Below are 24,387 nucleotides of genomic sequence, written 5' to 3' on the forward strand. Positions count from 1 at the left end.
TTAAAGGCTGTGAGCTTCGTATGAAGAAAGAAAAAAAATGGTCAGTCATGCCCGTATTGCCTGTTTAAATTCCAAGGGTGTATTTTTAGCTGCTTCCACGATTGCTCAGGAAAAATTTATGGAATTTCGGGTGTTTGTTGATTGTGGGTCTACTCTGAATGTAATTGATGGGGGATTCTTGGAAAGACTCAATTTAAAACCCGAACCTTTATCATCTCCCATTGCTGTGGTTTCTGTGGATGGTTCCCCTTTGAAGAATATTACTCTCAAGGTCTGTGAATTTCCTCTCACTATTAATGGTGTTCACCATGAGAAATTGGATTTGGTAGTTTTGAATAACTTACCTTCTCCAGTAATATTGGGATTGCCCTGGTTAAAATTTCACAATCCTGTACTGGATTGGTCTACCAGTGAAATTAAATCCTGGAGCCATAAATGTTATGACAAGTGTTGTAACGGGCGTATTGCAGCTTTGGATAGGGGAGAATTGCCTGTTCCTATTCAGGATTTTTGGAGAGTTTTTTCTGAGAAGGAATCGCAGGTTTTGCCTCCCCATAGAGACTATGATTGTTCTATTGAATTTGTCCCTGGAGCGACTCTTCCTAAAAGTCGTTTATTTAACCTTACTATTCCTGAGAGGAAGGCTTTGGAGGAATACATACAGACAAGTTTGGCCGCCGGTCACATTAGGCCCTCTAAGTCTCCTGTGGCGGTTGGATTTTTTTTTGTAAAAAAAAAGGACGGCGGTTTACGTCCTTGTCTGGATTTTCGTGAGATTAACAAAATTACTGTACGCAATCCTTACCCACTGCCATTGATTCCTGATCTGTTTAACCAGTTAATGGGGGCCAAGTGGTTCTCTAAAATTGACCTTAAGGGGGCATACAATCTGTTGCGCATGAAGGAGGGTGACGAATGGAAGACTGCTTTTAACACTCCTGTGGGTCATTTTGAGAATCTGGTTATGCCTTTTGGTCTTACTAATGCTCCTGCATTTTTCCAGAATCTTATCAATGACATCCTTAGACCTTTGATCGGCAAAAATGTGGTTGTGTATTTGGATGACATTTTGATTTATTCGCCGGATCTGGAGTCTCATTGGCGGAGCGTACGTGAGGTATTACAGTTATTAATGGACAATTCGCTTTTTGCTAAGCTGGAGAAATGTGAGTTCGCTGTACAGAGAATTAGTTTTTTGGGTTACATTATCTCCAGCGAAGGTTTTGAGATGGACCCGGTTAAAGTTCAAGCTGTACAGGAATGGCCTAGGCCTATTGGTTTGAAATCGATACAGAGGTTTTTAGGTTTCGCCAATTATTACAGAAAATTCATAAAAAATTTTTCTAGTATTGTCAAACCTCTGACCGATCTCACCAGGAAAGGTGCTGATGCGGTTCAGTGGTCTTCTGAGGCCATTGAAGCTTTTGTGTATCTCAAGGAGAGGTTCACCTCTGCTCCCATCCTTATGCAGCCTGATGTGACTAAGCCGTTTTTGGTTGAGGTTAATGCTTCCTCTGTGGGGGTTGGCGCAGTATTGTCTCAGGATAACGGGGATGGATTACATCCCTGTGCCTTTTTTTCAAAAAAATTTTCGGAGACTGAACTGAATTACGATATTGGTAATCGGGAATTATTGGCTATTAAACTCGCATTTGAACACTGGCGCCACTTCTTGGAAGGTGCGGAATTTCCCGTTCAGGTTCTTACGGATCATAAAAATCTGATATATCTTGATGCTGCCAAGCGCCTGAATGCCCGTCAGGCTAGATGGGCACTGTTTTTCTCGCGGTTTAATTTCTCCGTTACTTACATCCCTGGTACTAAGAATGTTAAGGCGGATGCCTTGTCTCGCAGTTTTTCTCCCATAGTCGGTGCTGAGAAAGAGGAGAACATTTTACAAGAAGGTGTTGTGATAGCTGCTTTGGACTCCGTTTTGGAAGATGAGATTCTTAAAGCACAGGAGAATGCCCCATCTAACACTCCTCATGGGAGGTTGTTTGTGCCTGGGATCTTTAGGAGAGATTTGTTTGTTGAGTGTCACGAATCTCGGTTGGCAGGTCATCCCGGAATCTCTGAGACCAAGAGACTGGTGGGTCGCAGTTTTTGGTGGCCTGGATGGCAGAAGGAAGTCATTAAGTGGGTGCGTCAATGTACTATATGTGCTAGATCTAAGTCCTCACATACTCCTGCTGCGGGGTTGCTTTGTCCTTTGGAGGTTCCCAGTGCTCCTTGGACACATTTGGCTATGGACTTTATAACTGACCTTCCCCCCTCTGAGGGTTTTACTGTCATCTGGGTGGTCGTGGACCGATTTAGCAAGATGTGTCACTTGGTTCCCTTCGTCAAACTGCCCTGTGCTAAAACTCTCGCTAAGGCCTTTGTCAAGGAAATTGTCAGACTTCATGGCGTTCCTACTGACATTGTTTCTGATAGGGGTCCTCAGTTCGTGGCTCGTTTTTGGCGTGCCTTTTGTGACAGGTTGGGAGTTCATTTGTCGTTCTCGTCCGGATATCATCCTGAATCTAATGGCCAGACAGAAAGGAAAAACCAGGATGTTGAGCAGTTCTTGCGTTGTTTTGTGGCAGACAATCAAGAGGGGTGGTCTGAGTTTCTGCCACTTGCTGAATTTGCTCTGAACAATCATACATCTTCTTCTGCTGGTTGTTCGCCTTTTTTTTGTTGTTCTGGGAGACATCCGTCGTTTGGGTCGTTCTCCAAGTTGGGATCTGCCGTGCCTGAGGAGGAGAATTTTTCCGGTGATTTGGAGAGAGTTTGGACGGATGTGCGTGGTAATCTTCAGGAGGCCAATAGAAAATCTAAAGACTACTTTGATAAGAAACGACAGGAGGTTTTGTTCGCTGTTGGTGACATGGTTTGGTTGTCCTCTAGGAATCTGCGGTTGAGGATTCCTTCTAAGAAATTGGGTCCCAAGTTTGTAGGGCCCTTTAAGGTGCTTCAGGTTGTCAACCAATCTGCTGTTAGGTTGGAGGTTCCTACCTCCTGGAGAATTAATCCGGTATTTCATGTCTTTCTGTTAAAAAAAGCTGTTGTGTCGGATGGTGACGCCTCTGCCTCTGTTCCTCCGGTGGTGGAGGACGGGGAATATGAAATTTCTCGCATCCTTAACTCTAGACGGTATAGAGGTAGTTTGCAGTATCTTGTGGCCTGGAAAGGTTTCGGACCCGAGGATAACTCTTGGGTGAGGTCAGATGATGTTTCCGCGTCCAGACTTATCAGAGCGTTTCACAGGAGATTTCCTGATAAGCCTGGTCCTAGGGGATCCGGAGGATCCTCTTAGAAGGGGGGGTACTGTTAGAACCTTGCTCTTAGGTTTTTTCCTTTGCTGGTCACATGACCTTGTTGGCCTATTTAATCCTGCTCCGCCCTTCTGGCTTTGCTGGACTTCATTGTATAACTACTTTCTAGCTAGCCTGTGCTCTGTATCTAACTCTGTTAGTTTGCTTGGTCTTCGGACCTCTATGTTCTATATATTTTGTTTGTTCGTCTGTCTGCTACTATTTCTGTTAGGAGGTGTCCCATTTTCCTCCCAGTCCTTAGTACTTGTAGGGATTCCTTCCCCACATCTATAGGTCTCCGTACAGACTAGCTTAGGACTTTAGCAGGTCTGATCGCAGGATCAGGTTCCCTGTTACATCGTAGGGATTCAGCTGAGTTCTATCGTAGGGACAGATCTCCTCTCTTTCCTTAGCTCTGGTAGCAGAACATAACAGGTGGATGTGCATTTCTTGCCCGCGACCGCCTTACAGTTGACGGAGCTGTGATGTTCGGCTCCACAACTGATCACATCTGGCCACCACCAGCACTGGGAACAGCTGATTGGTGGGGTGCCCCCTACCAATCTGATATTGATGACTTATTGTAAGGATAGGCAATCAATATAAAAATACTGGACAAACTCTTTAAATACGACGGAGTTTTTTAATCTTACAAATTTACAATTCAACTACTATACTCCACAAAATTTTAGGCAGTTTTGGAAGATTGCTGCAAAGTAAGAATGGTTTCAAAACAAGAAATGTAAATAGTACAGTATAATATAGTTTTATAAATTAACAAAATGCAAAATGAAAAGAGAAATCTAAATCAAATTAATATTTAGTGTGTGACCACCATTTGCTTACAAAATAGCATCAATTCTTCTTGGTACACTTGCACAAAGTCAGGGATTTTGTAGGCTTATAGTCAGGTGTATGAGTAACCACTTATACCAAACAGATTATAATCGTCATTTTTATATGTAGGTTAGGGGTATCGTTTCTCTTTGCGGAGAGTGACCCCTTGGATCGTGGTCAGATGCCTCTCACTGAGCCAAACCATATTTCACACTTCGTTCTAGTTCTCTGAAGAGACAATTTGCTTATATGTCAGTTGAAACACAGTTGTTAACTTAAACAAAAACACCTGTGTGGGAGTCATAAGACTGGGTGAGGAAAAGCTAAACTCTGCTACAAAGGTGATGTTAAGAATGACAGTTTTATGTCACAGGTCACGTGCTATGACAATACTGAGTACAGGAACAAGACACAAGGTAGTTATACTGCATTAGCAAGTCTCTTCCAGAAAAATATTTCAAAGCAGGCTAGGAATTCAATATGTGCTGTTCAAACTCTTTTCAAGAAACACAAAAGAAATGGGCTATGTTGACAAACAAAGGTGCCGTGATCAGCCAAAGAAATAGGGCAACAGATGAAAGACACATCATGCTTACTTCCCTTTAAAATTGGAAGATATACAGCAGTGCCATCAGATCAGAACTAACATGTACCAGTGGGACCCAGCTATACTCATGTTCTGTTTGGAGGCGTCTGGCCAGAAATGGTTTTCATGGAACAATTATGGCAATAAGCTATACCTTTGACATGGAAACAAGGCCAAGGTACTCAAGTATGCATGAAAACATGGGAACTGAGGTGCAGTAAAATGGCAACTCTGGACTGATTGGCTTAGAAAAGCATGGTGGAGGTTCCTTGCAAGTTTAGGGCTGCATTTCAGCAAAAGGAGTTTGGTGAGGATTAATGTTGTCATTAATGCTGAGAAATACAGGGAGATACTTATCCATTGTGCAGTAACATCAAGGAGGTATCCGATTGGCTCTAAATTTATTGTGTAGCAGAACAACAACCCCAAACATACAACCAATATCACTAAGAACTAACTTAGTGTGAAAAAGAACAAGAAGTCCTGGAAGTGATAAGACATAAGGATTTGTTCAAGTCTACATCCAAAGATCTGTCGTTAGTTCTCCAATGTTTTAAACAACCTCACTGCTAAGTTCCCTCAAAAATTGTATGCAATTGTACCAATAAGATGCTGTTTTGAAGACAATCCAAACATTCAAACATTGGCTTTTTTCACTCACTTTGCATTTTGTTAATTGACAAAAATAAACTATTACAACTATTTTTGAAAACATTCTTACTTTGCAGCATTTTTGCCACACCTTCCTAATACTTTTACACTGTACTGAATATGCTACCCATGTAAATGTTGAACTGGAAAAGCAAACATATTTACAGATTGATAAGTAGTTTATATATGACTTGCAGAGTTGAAGAAAAAGAACTATTTAGAACTTATATTACATACAGTGGGGAAAAAAGTATTTAGTCAGCCACCAATTGTGCAAGTTCTCCCACTTAAAAAGAGAGAGAGGCCTGTAATTGACATCATATGCAGACCTCAACTATGAGAGACAAAATGAGAAAACAAATCCTGAAAATCACATTGTCTGATTTGGAAAGAATTTTTTTCAAATTTTGGTGGAAAATAAGTATTTGGTCAATTACAAAAGTTCATCTCAATACTTTGTTATATATCCTTTGTTGGCAATGACAGAGGTCAAACGTTTTCTTTAAGTCTTCACAAGGTCGGCACACACTGTTGCTGGTATGTTGGCCAATTCCTCCATGCAGATCTCCTCTAGAGCAGTGATGTTCTGGGGCTGTCGCTTGTCAACACGGACTTTGAACTCCCTCCAAAGGTTTTCTATAGGATTTAGATCTGAAGATTGGCTAGGCCACTCCAGGAGCTTGAAATGCTTCTTACGAAGCCACTCCTTCGTTGCCCTGGCGGTGTGCTTGGGATCATTGTCATGCTGAAAGATCCAGCCAAGTTTCATTTTCAATGCCCTTGCTGATGAAAGGAGGTTTGCACTCAAAATCTCACGATACATCGCCCCAATCATTCTTTCATGTACACGGATCAGTCATCCTGGTCCCTTGGCAGAGAAACAGCCCCAAAGCATGAAGTTACCACCTCCATGCTTCACAGTAGGTATGGTGTTCTTTGGATGCAACTCAGCATTCTTTCTCCTCCAAACACGACGAATTGTGTTTCTACCAAACAGTTCAACTTTGGTTTAATCTGACCATATGACATTCTCCCAATACTCTACTGGATCATCCAAATGCTCTCTAGTAAACTTCAGATGGGCCCGGACATGTAATGGCTTAAGCAGGGGGACACGTCAGGCACTGCAGGATCTGAGTCCCTGGCGGCATAGTGTGTTACTGATGGTAGCCTATGTAACGTTGGTCCCAGCTCTCTGCAGGTCATTCACTAGTAGAGATGAGCGGTGTTCGACTAGAACTGTTCGCCAATCTCAAATTCGAGCTGTTTTGGGCGTTGTTCGAGTTGTTCGACGAACCCGAACGATTTGCAAAAAATTCGGCTGTTCGAGGTTATGTTCGATAACTGTTCGTGCACCAAAAGCGTGTCCTGCATGTCTGGCGCTATTTAGAGCACCAATCATGCAGGGATTGTCTGCCACTCACTGTAATGCCACAGCCATGGTGGTTGTGGCATTACAGTGATTGCCCAAATCGATGGGAACAGTGCCAACAGTGAAACATGAAAAGCCGGCAATTCAGCAGCGGCATACACCTGTACCCGACAATTTAGAAACGAAAGAATAGAGCTTCACACATAGATTAGATAGATATAAACATGTCAGCCACATATATACGAAGTACAGTGAAAGTGCTGCTTACTGTACTTGTCATTTAGCGTAAAGGATTTATCAAAAAAAATAATAGCGTTTTCATGCACCGTCTCTTTAAAAAAGCCGGCCGGCAATTCAGCAGCGGTACCCGACAATTTAGAATAGAAAGAATAGAGAATCACACATAGATTAGATAGATAGAAACATGTCAGTCACATATATATGAAGTACAGTGACAGTGCTGCTTACTGTACTTGTCATTTAGCGTAAAGGATTTATCAAAAAAAATAATAGTGTTTTCATGCACCGTCTCTTTAAAAAAGCCGGCCGGCAATTCAGCAGCGGTACCCGACAATTTATAACAGACAGAATAGAGCTTCACACATAGATTAGATAGATAGAAACATGTCAGTCACATATATATGAAGTACAGTGATAGTGTTGGTTACTGTACTTGTCATTTAGTATTAAAATAAAGGATTTATTATTAAAAAAATTGGCGTGGGGTTCCCCTTAATTTTAGGCTCTAGCGGAGGTTAAGCAGACGGCTGGGGCAGATGTTTGAAGCCTGGGAAGGGGGTAATACCCACGGAGCTTCCCAGGCTACTAATATCAGCCCCCAGCTGAATACATAGCCTTTACTAGCTATTAAAATGGGGGACCCCCCCAAAAAAATGACGTGGGGTCCCCCCTAATTTAATAGCTAGCAAAGGCTAGGCAGACAGCTGGGGGCTGATATTAATAGCCCAGGAAGGGAGCCATGAATATTGGCCCCCTCCCAGGCTAGAAACACCAGCCGTCAGCCGCCCCAGAAATGGCGCATTCATAGGATGCGCCAATTCTGGCACTTAGCCTCGCTCTTCCACGCTGCCCTGGTGCGGTGGCAGGGGGTAATAGGGTTGGGGTTGATGTCAGCTTATAATGCCAGCTGACATCAAGCCCAGGTTAGTAATGGAGAGGCGTCTATAAGACACCCCCATTACTAACCCCATAGTCAAAGTTAAAAAAAACACAAACACCCAGAATAAAGTCCTTTAATTGAAATAAAGACACAATCCTTTATTGTTCTAAATTAAACCATACTTACCGTCACGCCCATTCCAGCTGAAGCCAACGATCTCCTGCAATAAAAGAAAAATAATAAAGCAACCTCATCCTTACCTTTCCATGGTTCCCACGACAGCTTCAGCTCTGCTACATCGAGATGACAGGCTGGACCGCAGCAGAACGCTGCCATCCAGCCTCTCATCCCGCAGACACTGAGAAGCGCAGGCTTGCTTGCGCTGCTCAGCGTCTCTCTGTGACGACATCCAGATGAGCCGAGTTCATGTCCAATGAACTCGGCTCACCTCATGCACGTCACTGACAGCGTGGGAAAATTCTCACGCTGAAGCGGTGAGTGCAGGAGAATTCTCCCACGCTGTCAGTGACGTGCATAAGGTGAGCTCATGTCCAATGAACTCAGCTCACCTCCTGCACGTCACTGACAGCGTGGGAGAATTCTCCTGCACTCAGCGCTTCAGCGTGAGAATTCTCCCACGCTGAAGCGCTGAGTGCAGGAGAATTTTCCCACGCTGTCAGTGACGTGCATAAGGTGAGCTCATGTCCAATGAACTCAGCTCACCTCCTGCACGTCACTGACAGCGTGGGAGAATTCTCCTGCACTCAGCGCTTCAGTGTGAGAATTCTCCCACGCTGAAGCGCTGAGTGCAGGAGAATTTTCCCACGCTGTCAGTGACGTGCATGAGGTGAGCCGAGTTCATTGGACATTAAATCGGCTCATCTGGATGCCCTCACAGAGAGACACTGTGGAGCGCAAGCAAGCCTGCGCTTCTCAGTGTCTGCGGGATGACAGGCTGGATGGCAGCGTTCTGCTGCGGTCCAGCCTGTCATCTCGATGTAGCAGAGCTGAAGCTGTCATGGGAACCATGGAAAGGTAAGGATGATGTTGCTTTATTATTTTTCTTTTATTTCAGGAGATCGTTGGCTTCAGCTGGAATGGGCGTGATGGTAAGTATGGTTTAATTTAGAACAATAAAGAATTGTGTGTTTATTTCAATTAAAGGACTTTTTTCTGGGTGTTGTGTTTTTTTTAAATACTTTACTAGAAATTCATGGTGGTCATGTCTAATATTGGCGTGACCCCATGAATTTCGGGCTTAGGGCCAGCTGATAATGCCAAGCTGGCCCTAACCCCTTTATTACCCAGTGAGCCACCGCATCAGGGCCCTGGATGAGTTGGGTACAGCGCCAGAAGATGGCGCTTCTATGAACGCGCCATTTTCCGGGGTGGCTGCGGACTGCAATTTGCAGCGGGGGTGGCCCAGAAAGCTTGGGCCTCCCTGCGCTGCGGATTCCAGCCCCCAGCTGCCTAGTTGTACCTGGCTGGACACAAAAACAGGGCGAAGCCCCACGTCAATTTTCTTTAAATTATTTCATGAAATAATTAAGAAAAAAAGGGCTTCCCTATATTGTTGTGTCCGGCCAGGTACAAATAGGCAGCTGGTGGTTGGGGGCAGCCCGTTCCTGCCTGCTGTACCTGGCTGGACACAAATATAGTGCGAAGCCCCACGTCAATTTTTTTAAAATTATTTCATGAATTTCCTGAAATAATTTAAAAAAATTGAAGTGGGGCTTCGCACTATATTTGTGTCCAGCCAGGTACAGCAGGCAGGAACGGGCTGCCCCCAACCACCAGCTGCCTATTTGTACCTGGCCGGACACAACAATATAGGGAAGGCCTTTTTTTCTTAATTATTTCATGAATTTCATGAAATAATTAAAAAAAAAGTACGTGGGGCTTCGCCCTATTTTTGTGTCCAGCCAGGTACAACTAGGCAGCTGGGGGCTGGAATCTGCAGCGCAGGGAGGCCCAAGCTTTCTGGGCCCCCCCCCCCGCTACAAATTGCAGTCCGCAGCCACCCCGGAAAATGGCGCGTTCATAGAAGCGCCATCTTCTGGCGCTGTACCCAACTCATCCAGGGCCCTGGTGCGGTGGCTCACTGGGTAATAAAGGGGTTAGGGCCAGCTTGGTATTATCAGCTGGCCCCAAGCCCAAAATTCATGGGGTCACGCCAGTATTAGACATGACCGCCATGAATTTCTAGTAAAGTATTTAAAAAAAACACAACACCCAGAATAAAGTCCTTTAATTGAAATAAAGACACAATTCTTTATTGTTCTAAATTAAACCATACTTACCATCACACCCATTCCAGCTGAAGCCAACGATCTCCTGCAATAAAAGAAAAATAATAAACCAACCTCATCCTTACCTTTCCATGGTTCCCACGACAGCTTCAGCTCTGCTACATCGAGATGACAGGCTGGACCGCAGCAGAACGCTGCCATCCAGTCTGTCATCCCGCAGACACTGAGAAGCGCAGGCATGCTTGCGCTCCTCACTGTCTCGCTGTGACGGCATCCAGATGAGCCGAGGTCATGTCCAATGAACTCGGCTCACCTCATGCACGTCACTGACAGCGTGGGAAAATTCTCACGCTGAAGTGCTGAGTGCAGGAGAATTCTCCCACGCTGTCAGTGACGTGCATGAGGTGAGCCGAGTTCATTGGACATGAACTCGGCTCATCTGGATGTCGTCACAGAGAGACGCTGAGCAGCGCAAGCAAGCCTGCGCTTCTCAGTGTCTGCGGGATGACAGGCTGGATGGCAGCGTTCTGCTGCGGTCCAGCCTGTCATCTCGATGTAGCAGAGCTGAAGCTGTCGTGGGAACCATGGAAAGGTAAGGATGAGGTTGCTTTATTATTTTTCTTTTATTGCAGGAGATCGTTGGCTTCAGCTGGAATGGGCGTGATGGTAAGTATGGTTTAATTTAGAACAATAAAGGATTGTGTCTTTATTTCAATTAAAGGACTTTATTCTGGGTGTTTGTGTTTTTTTTAACTTTGACTATGGGGTTAGTAATGGGGGTGTCTTATAGACGCCTCTCCATTACTAACCTGGGCTTGATGTCAGCTGGCATTATAAGCTGACATCAACCCCAACCCTATTACCCCCTGCCACCGCACCAGGGCAGCGTGGAAGAGCGAGGCTAAGTGCCAGAATTGGCGCATCCTATGAATGCGCCATTTCTGGGGCGGCTGACGGCTGGTGTTTCTAGCCTGGGAGGGGGCCAATATTCATGGCTCCCTTCCTGGGCTATTAATATCAGCCCCCAGCTGTCTGCCTAGCCTTTGCTAGCTATTAAATTAGGGGGGACCCCACGTCATTTTTTTGGGGGGGTCCCCCATTTTAATAGCTAGTAAAGGCTATGTATTCAGCTGGGGGCTGATATTAGTAGCCTGGGAAGCTCCGTGGGTATTACCCCCTTCCCAGGCTTCAAACATCTGCCCCAGCCGTCTGCTTAACCTCCGCTAGAGCCTAAAATTAAGGGGAACCCCACGCCAATTTTTTTAATAATAAATCCTTTATTTTAATACTAAATGACAAGTACAGTAACCAACACTATCACTGTACTTCATATATATGTGACTGACATGTTTCTATCTATCTAATCTATGTGTGAAGCTCTATTCTTTCTGTTCTAAATTGTCGGGTACAGATGCTGAATTGCCGGCCGGCTTTTTTAAAGAGACAGTGCATGAAAACACTAATATTTTTTTTAATAAATCCTTTACACTAAATGACAAGTGCAGTAACCAACACTGTCACTGTGCTTCTTATATGTGTGACTGACATGTTTCTATCTATCTAATCTATGTGTGATGCTCTATTCCTTCTTGTCTAAATTGTCGGGTACCGGTGTATGCCGCTGCTGAATTTGCCGGCCGGCTTTTTTAAAGAGAGTGTATTCTGAGCAGTTTGTCAGCTTTTGGACACCTTTGCAGGTGTTTTCTATGTGTTTCTATGTGTTTTTGTTTGCCTGCCATTGGTTTTAACGGTGTTCGACGGTGTTCTAAGGTGTTCGACGAACCGAACCGAACCCGAACACTACGGGGGTGGCTCAACACTATTCACTAGGTCCCCCCGTGTGGTTCTGGGATTTTTGCTCACCTTTCTTGAGATCATTTTGACCCCACAGGGTGAGATCTTGTGTGGAGCCCCAGATAGAGGGAGATTATCAGTGGTCTTGTATGTCTTCCGCTTTCTAATTATTGCTTCCACAGTTGATTTCTTCACACCAAGCTGCTTGCCTATTGCAGATTCAATCTTCCCAGCCTGGTGCAGGGCTACAATTTTGTTTCTGGTGTCCTTCGACAGCTCTTTGTTCTTCACCATAGTGGAATTTGGAGTGTGACTGTTTGAGGTTGCGGACAGGTGTCTTTTCTGCTGATAACAAGTTCAAACAGGTGCCAGTAATACAGGTAATGAGTGGAGGACAGAGGAGCCTCTTAAAGAAGAAGTTAGAGGTCTGTGAGAGCCAGAAACTTTGCTTGTTTGTAATTGACCAAATTCTTATTTTCCACCAAAATTTGAAAAAAAATTCTTTCCAAATCAGACAATGTGATTTTCAAGATTTGTTTTCTCATTTTGTCTCTCATAGTTGAGGTCTACCTATGGTGTCAATTACAGGTCTCTCTCATCTTTTTAAGTGGGAGAACTTACACAATTGGTGGCTGACTAAATACTTTTTTACCCCACTATATTTTCTTTCAGAAAATACATTTACAAGGCAGTAAAACAGACAAGTGAGTGAGAAAAGTATATCAATTGCTTTGTATGCATATGTAGTTTGGAAGAAATGACTGACCGCCATTTACCATACACTGTCTCGCAAATTTATTAATCCGTTATCATGGTCCAGAATTACCAAAATGTGATGTGTAGAATATTCCTTATGCAGCCTATCAATAATTTCACTGGATTACATTTCTGGATAGCTGTGGTTATTTATACATAATTATTAGGATCCATATCCTACTACTGAGCAATGTCAGATGTCAACAGCGCAAAACATATTCTTTATTGAGATAAGTAAGTGGGCATATGCAATTTAAACTATAATCTACTCAACACAAAAGTGCTATTGATGTACAGTACAGACTAAAAGTTTGGACACACCTTCTCATTTAAAGATTTTTCTGTATTTTCATGACTTTGAAAATTGTACATTCACACTGAAGGCATCAAAACTATGAATTAATACATGTGGAATTATATACTTAACAAAAAAGTGTGAAACAACTGAAAATATGTCTTATATTCTAGGTTCTTCAAAGTAGCCACCTTTTGCTTTGATGACTACTTTGCACACTCTTGGCATTCTCTTGATGAGCTTCAAGAGGTAGTCACCGGAAATGGTTTTCACTTCACAGGTGTGCCCTGTCAGGTTTAATAAGTGGGATTTCTTGCCTTATAAACGGGGTTGGGACCATCAGTTGTGTTGTGCAGAAGTCAGGTGGATACACAGCTGATAGTCCTACTGAATAGACTGTTAGAATTTGTATTATGGCAAGAAAAAAAGCAGCTAAGTAAAGAAAAACGAGTGGCCATCATAACTTTAATGAAGGTCAGTCAGTCCGAAAAATTGGGCAAACTTTGAAAGTGTCCCCAAGTGCAGTTGCAAAAACCATCAAGCGCTACAAAGAAACTGGCTCACATGAGGACCACCCCAGGAAAGGAAGACCAAGAGTCACCTCTGCTTCTGAGGATAAGTATATCCCAGTCATCAGCCTCAGAAATCACAGGTTAACAGCAGTTCAGATTAGAGACCAGATCAATGCCACACAGAGTTTTATCAGCAGACACATCTCTACAACATCTGTTAAGAGGAGACTTTGTGCAGCAGGCCTTCATGGTAAAATAGCTGCTAGGAAACTACTGCTAAGGACAGGCAACAAGCAGAAGAGACTTGTTTGGGCTAAAGAACACAAGGAATGGACATTAGACCAGTGGAAATCTGTGCTTTGGTCTGATGAGTCCAAATTTGAGATCTTTGGTTCCAACCACCGTGTTTTTGTGCGACGCAGAAAAGGTGAACGGATGGACTCTACATGCCTGGCTCCCACCGTGAAGCATGGAGGAGGAGGTGTGATGATGTGGGGGTGCTTTTCTGGTGACACTGTTGGGGATTTATTCAAAATTGAAGGCATACTGAAGTAGCATGGCAACCACAGCATCTTGCAGCGGCATGCTATTCCATCCGGTTTGCGTTTAGTTGGACCATCATTTATTTTTCAACAGGACAATGACCCCAAACACACCTCCAGGCTGTGTAAGGGCTATTTGACCAAGAAGGAGAGTGATGGGGTGCTACGCCAATTGACATGGCCTCCACAGTCACCAGACCTGAACCCAATCGAGATGGTTAGGGGTGAGCTGGACCGCAGAGTGATGGCAAAAGGGTCAACAAGTGCTAAGCATCTCTGGTAACTCCTTCAAGATTGTTGGAAGACAATTTTCGGTGACTACCTCTTGAAGCTCATCAAGAGAATGCCAAGAGTGTGCAAAGCAGTCATCAAAGCAAAAGGTGGCTACTGTGAAGAACCTAGAATATAAGACATATTTTCAGTTGTTTCACACTTTTTTGTTAAGTATATAATTCCACATGTGCTAATTCATAGTTTTGATGCCTTCAGTGTGAATGTACAATTTTCATAGTCATGAAAATGCAGAAAAATCTTTAAATGAGAAGGTGTGTCCAAACTTTTGGTCTGTACTGTACTTTAAAGGCTATGGACAGCTTAGACACCTTTAATGATTTTTGTATATGCCACTGGTTAAGAACATTGCACTAAGTTTAAGGGCTCTTTCACACGTCCTGATATTTTCGGTACTGGAGAAAACAGTACCGGAGAGACCAGTGTCCATGTGTCCCTGTGTGGCATAAGTGTGGCAACCGTGTGCTGCCCATGTGCCGCATCAGGATCACACATACCGGCACCTGGGAATCATTGGTACAGTTTGTGCTGTTCCCAAGCGCGGGGTACTGTAGGCAAGTCTCATCATTGTCCCTTGCCGGCACTGCGATCAGCGCAAGCAAGGGACAATGTTGAGAGTTGTATTCTGCCCATGCTGTGTCCAACAAGTGTAAAAATAAGAATAAAATAAACATTATACTCACCTTTACATTTAATTCCCTGAAGCCGTTGTACCCTGTAAAAAAATAAAGTAAAAAACAACCATAATACTCACCTGTCCGACATACTGTCCCACGCTGTACTCCATCTGACCGATAATTCTGCATCAGCGTCTGTGGTGGCTTGAGGCGACCACACATGCTGAGGAACGCCCCTGAACTGCGCTGAGCTCACTGAGCAATGTTCTGTCACTCAATTGGGTACATTAGTTCAATGCAGTATGTGTTGTAAATGTTTTCATAAGAATTTGGGAAAGTTGTGAAATGTCCTATAAATGTCTGTTCTATTCCGGTCTGTGCTGTGGAGTCGGAGGTCAGGGAAATTGAGGCGTCGGAGTCAGAGGTTTGGCTTACTGACTCCACAGCTCCTGTTTTTAGACCCACCTTCATATGAGGTTTGTAGTGTAATTCATATTTCAGATTTTACTTTTGTGGCAATGTCCCCACCCAGTAATATAGGCTGTGTGTATCCAGGGTGCTTTTATCTTCACTTATATCAACACAATTTCTACCCTGCACATATTTCCTCTTTGTGTGATTTCCTCCTGTGTATGTTGTCTCTGCTCTTCTCTCTTCTATAGACCACTTCCCCTCGCTCCACTGTTGATCTATATACAACCTCCCCCTCCTAGCTACTAACTCTAACATAAAATTGTTGTCAATATTGTAGAAGTGTTATAATAAGGACTATTTAAAAAATGCTTAGCTTTATATTTAATAAGCAAATTTACAATAAAGAAAATTCTGTGTGAAAGTATACATAAACTTTAAAATACATTACTGCTACCTAAAATAGTTGTAAAAAGCAGATAAATGGATTAATTACCTCCTCCACACGGTTTGGAACAATGGGACCATTTCTTCAAAGCCCACTCATACTCAACCACATCCTCTTCCAGAACATAATTGTTACCTACATTTAAGGAATCTTCATGTATCATGTACTTATAAGACAATGAAATTTTAACATTTCCATTTGGAATTACCTGAAATACAAAGAGAATGCAATAGCTATAATGTTGATGGTGCAGAGCTCTCACAAGAGACCTGACTGATTATATGCAATACTGTATCATTTTCATTTTCCCAACTTTTCAAGGTATCTTACTACAGGACAAGTGACTGCTTGCTGATCGCTGAGAATGGGGTTGGTTTTGGAAACGCTCCATTAATTGTCTATGGGATTTATGGAGATAACCAAGTTACTCAAGTGGAACATATTGGAGCCCAGTTTTCGGCATGGGCAGTAGACTCAAAAATTGGACCCTCCGAGATAAACAAGTTATAATTTATCTTATGGATAGGTCATAACTTGACAAGCTGAGACAACCCCTTTACAGTATTACTATCACATTCCTGTCTTCTGTACATTTTACAAATGTTGTTACACGTCTAAAACTTGCAGTTTAAGAAAACTAATAAAAAAACATGCCTGGGGCCTCCTTCTTTCTCTTCCAATGTATTTGCAAGTGACACAAATGCTACCACTGTGGATACTGCACAGGATGAAAATGTATTGGCAGATATTCCTGCTCCATGTGATAATATTGCCACAGCTCAGCTAAATAGTTGTACTTTTGTTTGCACTAGGGAGAATTTATAAGTAATAAATGGAGAAATGGTGTATCATTAACACGATCATTCTGTGAAGATCATTATTATTGGCAGCAGACTTTCTGCCTACACAGTATGTGATGACGATAACAATAATTTTAACCCCTTCATCCACGGGCTATTTTCTGATTTTTGGTTTCCATTTTTTCCTCCCTTTCTTTCAAGAGCCATAACTTTTATTTTTCCGTCAATATAGCCATATGAGGGCTTGTATTTTGCAGGACGAGTTTTACTTTTCAATGACATCATTCATTCTACCACGTACCGGAATACAGGAAAAAAATTCAACGTGCAGTGAAATTACAAAAAATAAGTGCAATTTCACAATTAGTTTTTGGGTATTTTATTTACCATGTTCATTATATGGAAAAACTGACCTGGCAATATGATTCTCCAAGTCAGTACAAGTTCGCAGATATCAAACATGTATAGTTTTTTTTTACTTAAGTGGTGAAAAATTTTTGGGAAATTTGCATGAAAACTGGTTTTGGCTTTTGTCGACATTTTCCAAGACTTCTAAAGTTTTCATTTTTCAGAATATGGGGTTGGTTGGGGCTAGGTGAGAGCTATTTTTTGTGCCATGGGCTCATGTTTTTATTAATACCATTTTGGGGTAGATATGATCTTTTGATCGGCTTTTATTGCATTTTATTGCAATGTTGTGACAGCCAAAAAAACGTAATTCTGGTGTTTTGATATTTTTCGAGTTATGCAATTTACGAATCATGTTAATTTACTTAATACTTTGATACATTGGACATTTCTAAACGCCTTGATACCATGTGTATTTTTTATTGTTTTATTTTCAATGTGGCAAAAGCGGAGTGATTTGAACTTGTTTTTTTTTTTCATATTATTAAAAAAGTTTTCTTTTTTTACTTTTACTTTATTTAATAAATCCCTTAGGAGACCTGAAACTGCAGTTGTCCAAAATCACGATCTTCTATGAATAAGGCCATGAGCAAGCATTCACAGGGGTATTGTAATGACAGGCACGGGGGTCTTCAGCAGATCCCTGGCTGTCATGAAAACCTATCGGCGCCCCACGATCATATGACAGGGGCACCGATGGGCAGGATTACTGACACGCTTCCAGTCAGCTTTAGTTAAATCCTGCTGTCAGTGATTGTCAGAGGGATTTAACTGGTTAACAGCAGCGGGCGAAGCACCGCTCCACCCGCGGCTGTTAAAATGCACATGATGACTGATTAAATGTGCAGGGAAAGATGCGGGCTCACACGCTCAGACACGACGTATGATGTAAATATACGTCATATGTCGTGACTAGGTTAATACTGGCATTAACGATCAAATCACCCAATCTGATAATTGGGAACAAGCTTTCATTAGAACTTTTGGTTGGTCTGTCTAACCGCTTCTTACCAATGCCAGTGTTCACCTTCCTGACCAGAACAAATATTTAACATTTGACAAATGTTACTTTACATCAGGGGTCTCAAACTCAGCTGGGCATATGGGCCGCACACGGAAAAACATTTAATTTGGGGGGCCGCATTATTTGCATGACAAAGTGACATTTTTAATGATACCATTTTATTTTCTATACACCTTTTGAACTGGTCCTCATCTTGCAGACATGGTCTCCCCTCCAGGTTTCCAATACTGCAGACATGGTCTCCCATCCAGGTCCCCCATACTGCAGACATGGTCTCCCATCCATGTCCCCCATACTGCAGACAAGGTCTCCCATCCAGGTCCCCCATACTGCAGCCATGGTCTCCCATCCAGGTCCCCCATCCTGCAGACATGGTCTCCCATCCAGGTCCCCCATACTGCAGACATGGTCTCCCATCCAGGTCCCCCATACTGCAGACATGGTCTCCCATCCAGGTCCCCCATACTGCAGACATGGTCTCCCATCCAGGTCCCCCATACTGCAGACATGGTCTCCCATCCAGGTCCCCCATACTGCAGACATGGTCTCCCATCCAGGTCCCCCATACTGCAGACATGGTCTCCCATCCAGGTCCCCTATACTGCAGACATGGTCTCCCATCCAGGTCCCCCATACTGTAGACATGGTCTCCCATCCAGGCCCCCCATCCAGTAGACATGGTCTCCCATCCAGGTCCCCCATACTGTAGACATGGTCTCCCATCCAGGTCCCCCATACTGCAAATATGGTCTCCCATCCTGGTCCCCCATACTGCAAACATGGTCTCCCATCCTGCGGACATGGTCCCCCATACTGCAGACATGGTCTCCCATCCAGGTCCCCCATATTGCAGACACAGTCCCCCATCCAGGTCCCTCATATTGCAGACATGGTCCCCCATCCAGGTCCCCCATACTGCAGACATGGTCCCCCATATTGCAGACATGGTCTCCCATCCAAGTCCCCCATATTACAGCCATGGTCCCCCATCCTGGTCCTTATCTTGCAGACATGTCCCCCATCCAGGTTCCCCCCATACTGCAGTCAGAGTCCCCGTCCCCCCATACTGCGGTCACGGTCCCCGTCCCCCCATACTGCAGTCAGGGTCCCCGTCCCCCCCGCACGGCGGCCAGGGTCCCCGTCCCCCCACACGGCGGCCAGGGTCCCCGTCCCCCCACACGGCGGCCAGGGTCCCCGTCCCCCCACACGGCGGCCAGGGTCCCCGTCCCCCCACACGGCGGCCAGGTTCCCCGTCCCCCCACACGGCGGCCAGGGTCCCCGTCCCCCCACACGGCGGTCAGGGTCCCCGTCCCCCCATACGGCGCACAGTGCCCCCCCTGTGCTGTATTTCAAATGACAGGAAAAAAAAAAAAAAAAGATGCTCACCTATCCTCCGTTCCCTGCAGGCACAGACCCCGTAATGATCGCGGCTCTCTCCAGCAGCCGCCGACATCAGCGCTGTAGTGCAGTGTATTGCCGGGCAGAGACCGGCTCTCTGCACAGCAATACCAGTGTCAGCCGCCAACCTATCAGAGGCCAGCAGCGGTATATGACGTCACTGCCATGCGCAGAGGTCAGCTGCTGGCCTCTGATAGGCCGGCGGCTGACACTGATATTGCTGTGCAGAGAGCCGGTCTCTGCGCAGCAATACACTGTGCTACAGCGCTGATGTCGGTGGCGGCTGGAGAGCGCCGCGATCGTTACGGGGTCTGTGCCTGCGGGCCGCAAGAAGAAGCCGGAGGGGCCGCATGCGGCCCGCGGGCCACGTGTTTGAGACCCCTGCTTTACATGGTAATAATTCAGGATTGCATCTGTGTTTTTTTGTCACACACTGTATTTTATGTTTGTGTTAAATTTAGGTCGATATGATTTGCATTTATTGAGGAAAACAATAGGAATTTGATGAGAATTTATAAAAATTCTCAATATTAGAACTTTTATTTTTTATTCCCTTAAAACTGGTCATACTGCACAAAATAGTTAAGAAATTATTTTTCTGTTTTATGTCAACACCACATTTAAAACTCCTTCCTTTGAGAATTTTATAAGTGTTAAAAGTTTAGCAGCAATTTTTCATTTTATCAACAAAACTTACAAAACCTGTTTTTAGGGACTACTCCACTTTTTTAGTCACTTTGAGAGGTCTATAGGTCAGAATACCCTCTAAAAAACACATTTTAAAAACTATACCCCTGAAAGTGTTCAAAACAGCATATAGAAAGTTTAATAACCCTTAAAGTGCTTCACAGGAATTAATGTAAAGTAAAATAAAAAAAATCTTTGTTTTCACAAAGGTAACAAGAGAAAATGGACCTCACAATTTGTTGTGCATTTTCTCATATCTGAGCATGCCAATACCCCATGCATGATTGTAAACTACTGCTTGAACAAACGACAGGGCACAGAAGGGAAGAAGGTTTTTGGCTTGCAATTTTGACTGGAATAGACTGTGGATGTCATGTTGCATTTGAAGAACCCCTGAGGAACAAAGAACAGTACTCCCCACAAATGATCCCATTTTAGAAACTATACCCCTCACAAAATTCATCTAGTGTGGTGACCATCTTGAGCCCACAGCTTCACCGAATTTTATAACACTTGGCAGTGAAAATGAAAAATCACATTTTTTCCAATTCGATTGTTGCTTTGGCCCAAAATTTTTAATTTTCACAAGGATAACAGGAGAAAATGGACCACATAATTTGTTATGCAGTTTATTCTGATTAAAATTTTAAATTATATTTTTTTCAACTAAAATGTTGCTTTAGCCCCAAATTTTAATTTTTGCAACAGGTAATAAAAAACATAGACCCCAAAACTTATAACACAAGTTCTCCTGAATATTCTAATACCCAAAATTTGGTCAGAAGCTAATGCTCAGGCACACTGAAAAGCTCAAAAGGGAAGGAGCGCCATTTTGGACTGCAGATTTTCCTGAAATGGATTGTGGACAACATGTTATATTGGCTTAGTCACTATTTTGACTCCACAGGTGTTCTCCATTTATATGCATGTAGGTGATGTCTCAATATGAATATTGCAAATAAACCAGCTTATTGCCAAACACATTGCCCAGCTTGTAGTTCTGGAGATATGTACCATGTAAACTGTTAAGTGAGTAACCATACTACCTGAAATTTTTTTTATGTAAATGAATCTTTGTACTGCTTTATAGAGATCAACCTAAAATACATCATATTTAAAGTTACTGATTAGACAAAAATGTAACCCTTTAGATATTGTTGATAAAAAAGATTCTGACAAATCCACATTAGGAATATGTATAACATTAATTACATCCGATTTCTATTAGTAAATTATGTCTCAAGCGCAACAGGTCCCCTTATTTCCTCCAGGAGACCTTCTTGCGCTTGAAAACCCCTCTGTTTCTTTTTTTTCTGTCCCCCATTCTATCAGAATGCCTAAAGAAGCAGTACTCGCTTCAACCTCATGATTATTGGGATTATCTCGAGATAATATTTCTTCATTCAGACATGAATCAGATCCAGAGTCCATAGTCTATATTTTTCATTTTTCTTTTTCTGTAATTGTTACGGAACTCTTTGTTGTTTTTATTTCACAGGAAAACTCTATATTGATCCAAATCCTACTTATCATGAAGGAGCTTATTTTTTTTTTCTTTCCTCAATCTCTGCTTGGATAACAATTATTTTTCAAATTACAATATTGGTTTTCTGTTAATTGTTTATTTAATTCCATTAGTTAAATTCAAAGCATGTTCAACAACATCTAAGTATTTTCATTATAAAACAAATTCAGCATTCTCTTGAAATTGGGATATCTTTTTAAACATCCTTAACCTACATGGTGAGCGATTGCTGTCACTACAGTGGGAAAATAAGAATTTGACACACTACTGATTTTGTAAGTTTTCCCACCAACAAAGAATGGAGAGGTCTGTAACTTTTATTGTAAGTACACTTCAAATGTGAGAGACAGAATCTAAAAAAATCCAGAAAATCACATTGTATGATTTTTAGATAATTAATTTGCATTCTATTGCTTGAATTAAGTATTTGATACAATTGAAAAACAGAACTTAATATTTGGTACAGAAACCTTTGTTTGCAATTACAGATCAGATGTTTTCTGTAGTTGCAGCAAGGATTTCGGCCCACTCCTCCATACAGATCTTCTCCAGATCTTTCAGGTTTCAGGACTATTGCTGGGCCACATTGAGTTTCAGCTCCCTCCAAAGATTTTCTATTGGGTTCAGGTCTGGAGACTGGCTAGGCCACTCCAGGACCATGAAATGCTTCTTATAGAACCACTCCTTAGTTGCTCTGGCTGTGTGTTGTTGGGTCATTGTCATGCTGGAAGACCCAGCCATGACCCATCTTCAATGCTTTTACTGAGGGAAGGAGGTTGTTGGCCAAAATTTTGTGATATATGACCCAATCCATCCTCTCTTTAATATGGTGCAGTCATCCTGTCCCCTTTGCAGAAAAGCACCCCGAAAGTACAATGTTTCGCCCACCATGCTTTATGGTTGTTCTTGGAGTTGTACTCATCCTTCTTCTTCTTCCTCCAAACACGGCGAGTGGAGTTGATACCAAAAAGTTCTATTTTGGTCTCATCTGACCACATGATCTTCTCCCATGCTTCCTGTGGATCGTCCAGATGGCCAAGGGCGAACTTCAAACGGGCCTGGACATGTGCTTCCGTGCCCTTCAGGATTTTAATCCATGACGGCATAGTGTGCTACTAACGATAATGTTTGCGAAGGAGATGAGCACTCTAAAGACAAAGGGGAAGACAACACAGGAGAATAACAACTTAGCTTTTAGAAGAACTCCAACAGGTCACAGGGCCTCAAGACTCCAGAGAGGACGTGATGCTGCTTCAGCCAAGTTCCAAGTAGAAATGAGTATAACCGATGATGCCCACCTAGACACACCAGGTATATATACACCCAGACTAAAGGGAGGTAGTTGCTGGGTCCTAAACACAGCTTCCTATCTAAGCAGCTGTCTGCATTGCCAAACGTGGAGATCTCCTGCCAACCACTGCAGGGAGACTGTCTGTCACCTCTAACACACCCGTGACAAAGTGACTCCAGTTTGGACACTACACTCTTCAATTAATTTATCTAGTGAGCATTTTGACCATATAAGTGTTTACCAGAAATAAATGCGCAGTGGATATTGTGAACTGAAAATCTAATTTTTTTCACAAATATGCTTTTTAGATGTCCCAGCTTGTGCCATTGTGAAATAGTTAATATGCGGAGTTTCTTGATTTTAGAAATAAACTGCATGTGGTCCTAACGGTCCTGATTCCTCCAATCAGTGTGTCTTGGATGTAGTGAGTGACAGTTTTGCTGCCCTATGGAATCAGGTTCGTGCTGAATTGTCAGTCTGGTGAGTGAGTGACAGCTCAGTCACCCAATTTAGTGCCAGGCTGTCGGTATTTTGACTGACAGCTCAATCGGCGCACTGAGCTGTCAGTCCCAGACCTCTGCCATTCATAGCTTTCAGCTTAGTGGTGTGTTTTATCTGTGCTCTAAACTCAAACACTCTGATCTTTTGTTGCTGGACCTTGGATTTGCCTTTTGACTACGCGTTTGTATTACCCTATTTGCTTTTGATGCACTCTGACTTTGAATTCTGAACCTATACTATAATCTGACTACGCCTTTTTCTCTTCCCTCTGTTTAGGGCGTACCTTTCTGGATCTTAACCTCGGACTCCTTGACTTTCCTGACTCATAACTTGTCTGTGAGAAGTGACTCAGTGTCACATTACGACTGGCCTATATGTTTTTTCTTTTTCGCCAGTATGGATCCTGTTCACAAGCTCTGTGACTAGGTGGCGAATATGACGCAGATGATGCAGGAACAGGCTATGGATGCCCGAGTCTTGAATCATTGCAATATCAGTTGCAGGGTCAGATAATTAGTTTGATAAAAATTTCTTATAGCTTTCCACTGCTGATGGTGGCTGGGACACTAGTACCATCTAACGTACAGTTGGTCCATCCCAAACTTGTAACGGCAGTCTCTGATACATTTTTTGGAGAGAAAAAACAGTTTAAGGTGTTTATGTAGAGCTGCAGGCTATTTTTTAATCTGTCCTTGCAAGAGAAAAAAGAGTAGCACTCACCGGTAAATGTAAAAAAACAATCCTTTATTCTTGATCCTTGGTTAAAACAGACGGGCAGGGGAGAATGTGGTGCACTGTTAGGACACTGGTCCTAACTATCATAGACTTTCTTCACTGTAGCACCCGGTTAAAAATGGGAGGAGGTGTGTAATAGAATCCCATGGATATACTGGTATGCTGCAAGGGCTATGAATGGTGCAGATGTGCCGGTATTTTTCTGCTCTTAGACTGGACATATTTTTTAACCTGTGACCTC

At 43.1% G+C, this 24,387-nt stretch overlaps 1 protein-coding gene across 3 annotated transcripts in view; it reads right to left on the minus strand.

Annotated features, from left to right (window-relative positions):
* Positions 1–24,387, minus strand: part of LOC141164392 (A disintegrin and metalloproteinase with thrombospondin motifs 2-like) — an 837,082-nt gene that overhangs the window by 135,816 nt on the left and 676,879 nt on the right. For all 3 annotated transcript variants that reach the window (XM_073649565.1, XM_073649564.1, XM_073649563.1), the window contains exon 17: positions 15,826–15,985. In XM_073649565.1, coding sequence (XP_073505666.1) covers positions 15,826–15,985 — 160 coding nt within the window. The remainder of the gene's footprint in view (positions 1–15,825; positions 15,986–24,387) is intronic.

Source organism: Phyllobates terribilis, unplaced genomic scaffold (genome assembly GCF_046119375.1).
Source record: "Phyllobates terribilis strain yellow unplaced genomic scaffold, ASM4611937v1 Scaffold_10__3_contigs__length_209671492, whole genome shotgun sequence".
Lineage (NCBI taxonomy): Eukaryota > Metazoa > Chordata > Amphibia > Anura > Dendrobatidae > Phyllobates > Phyllobates terribilis.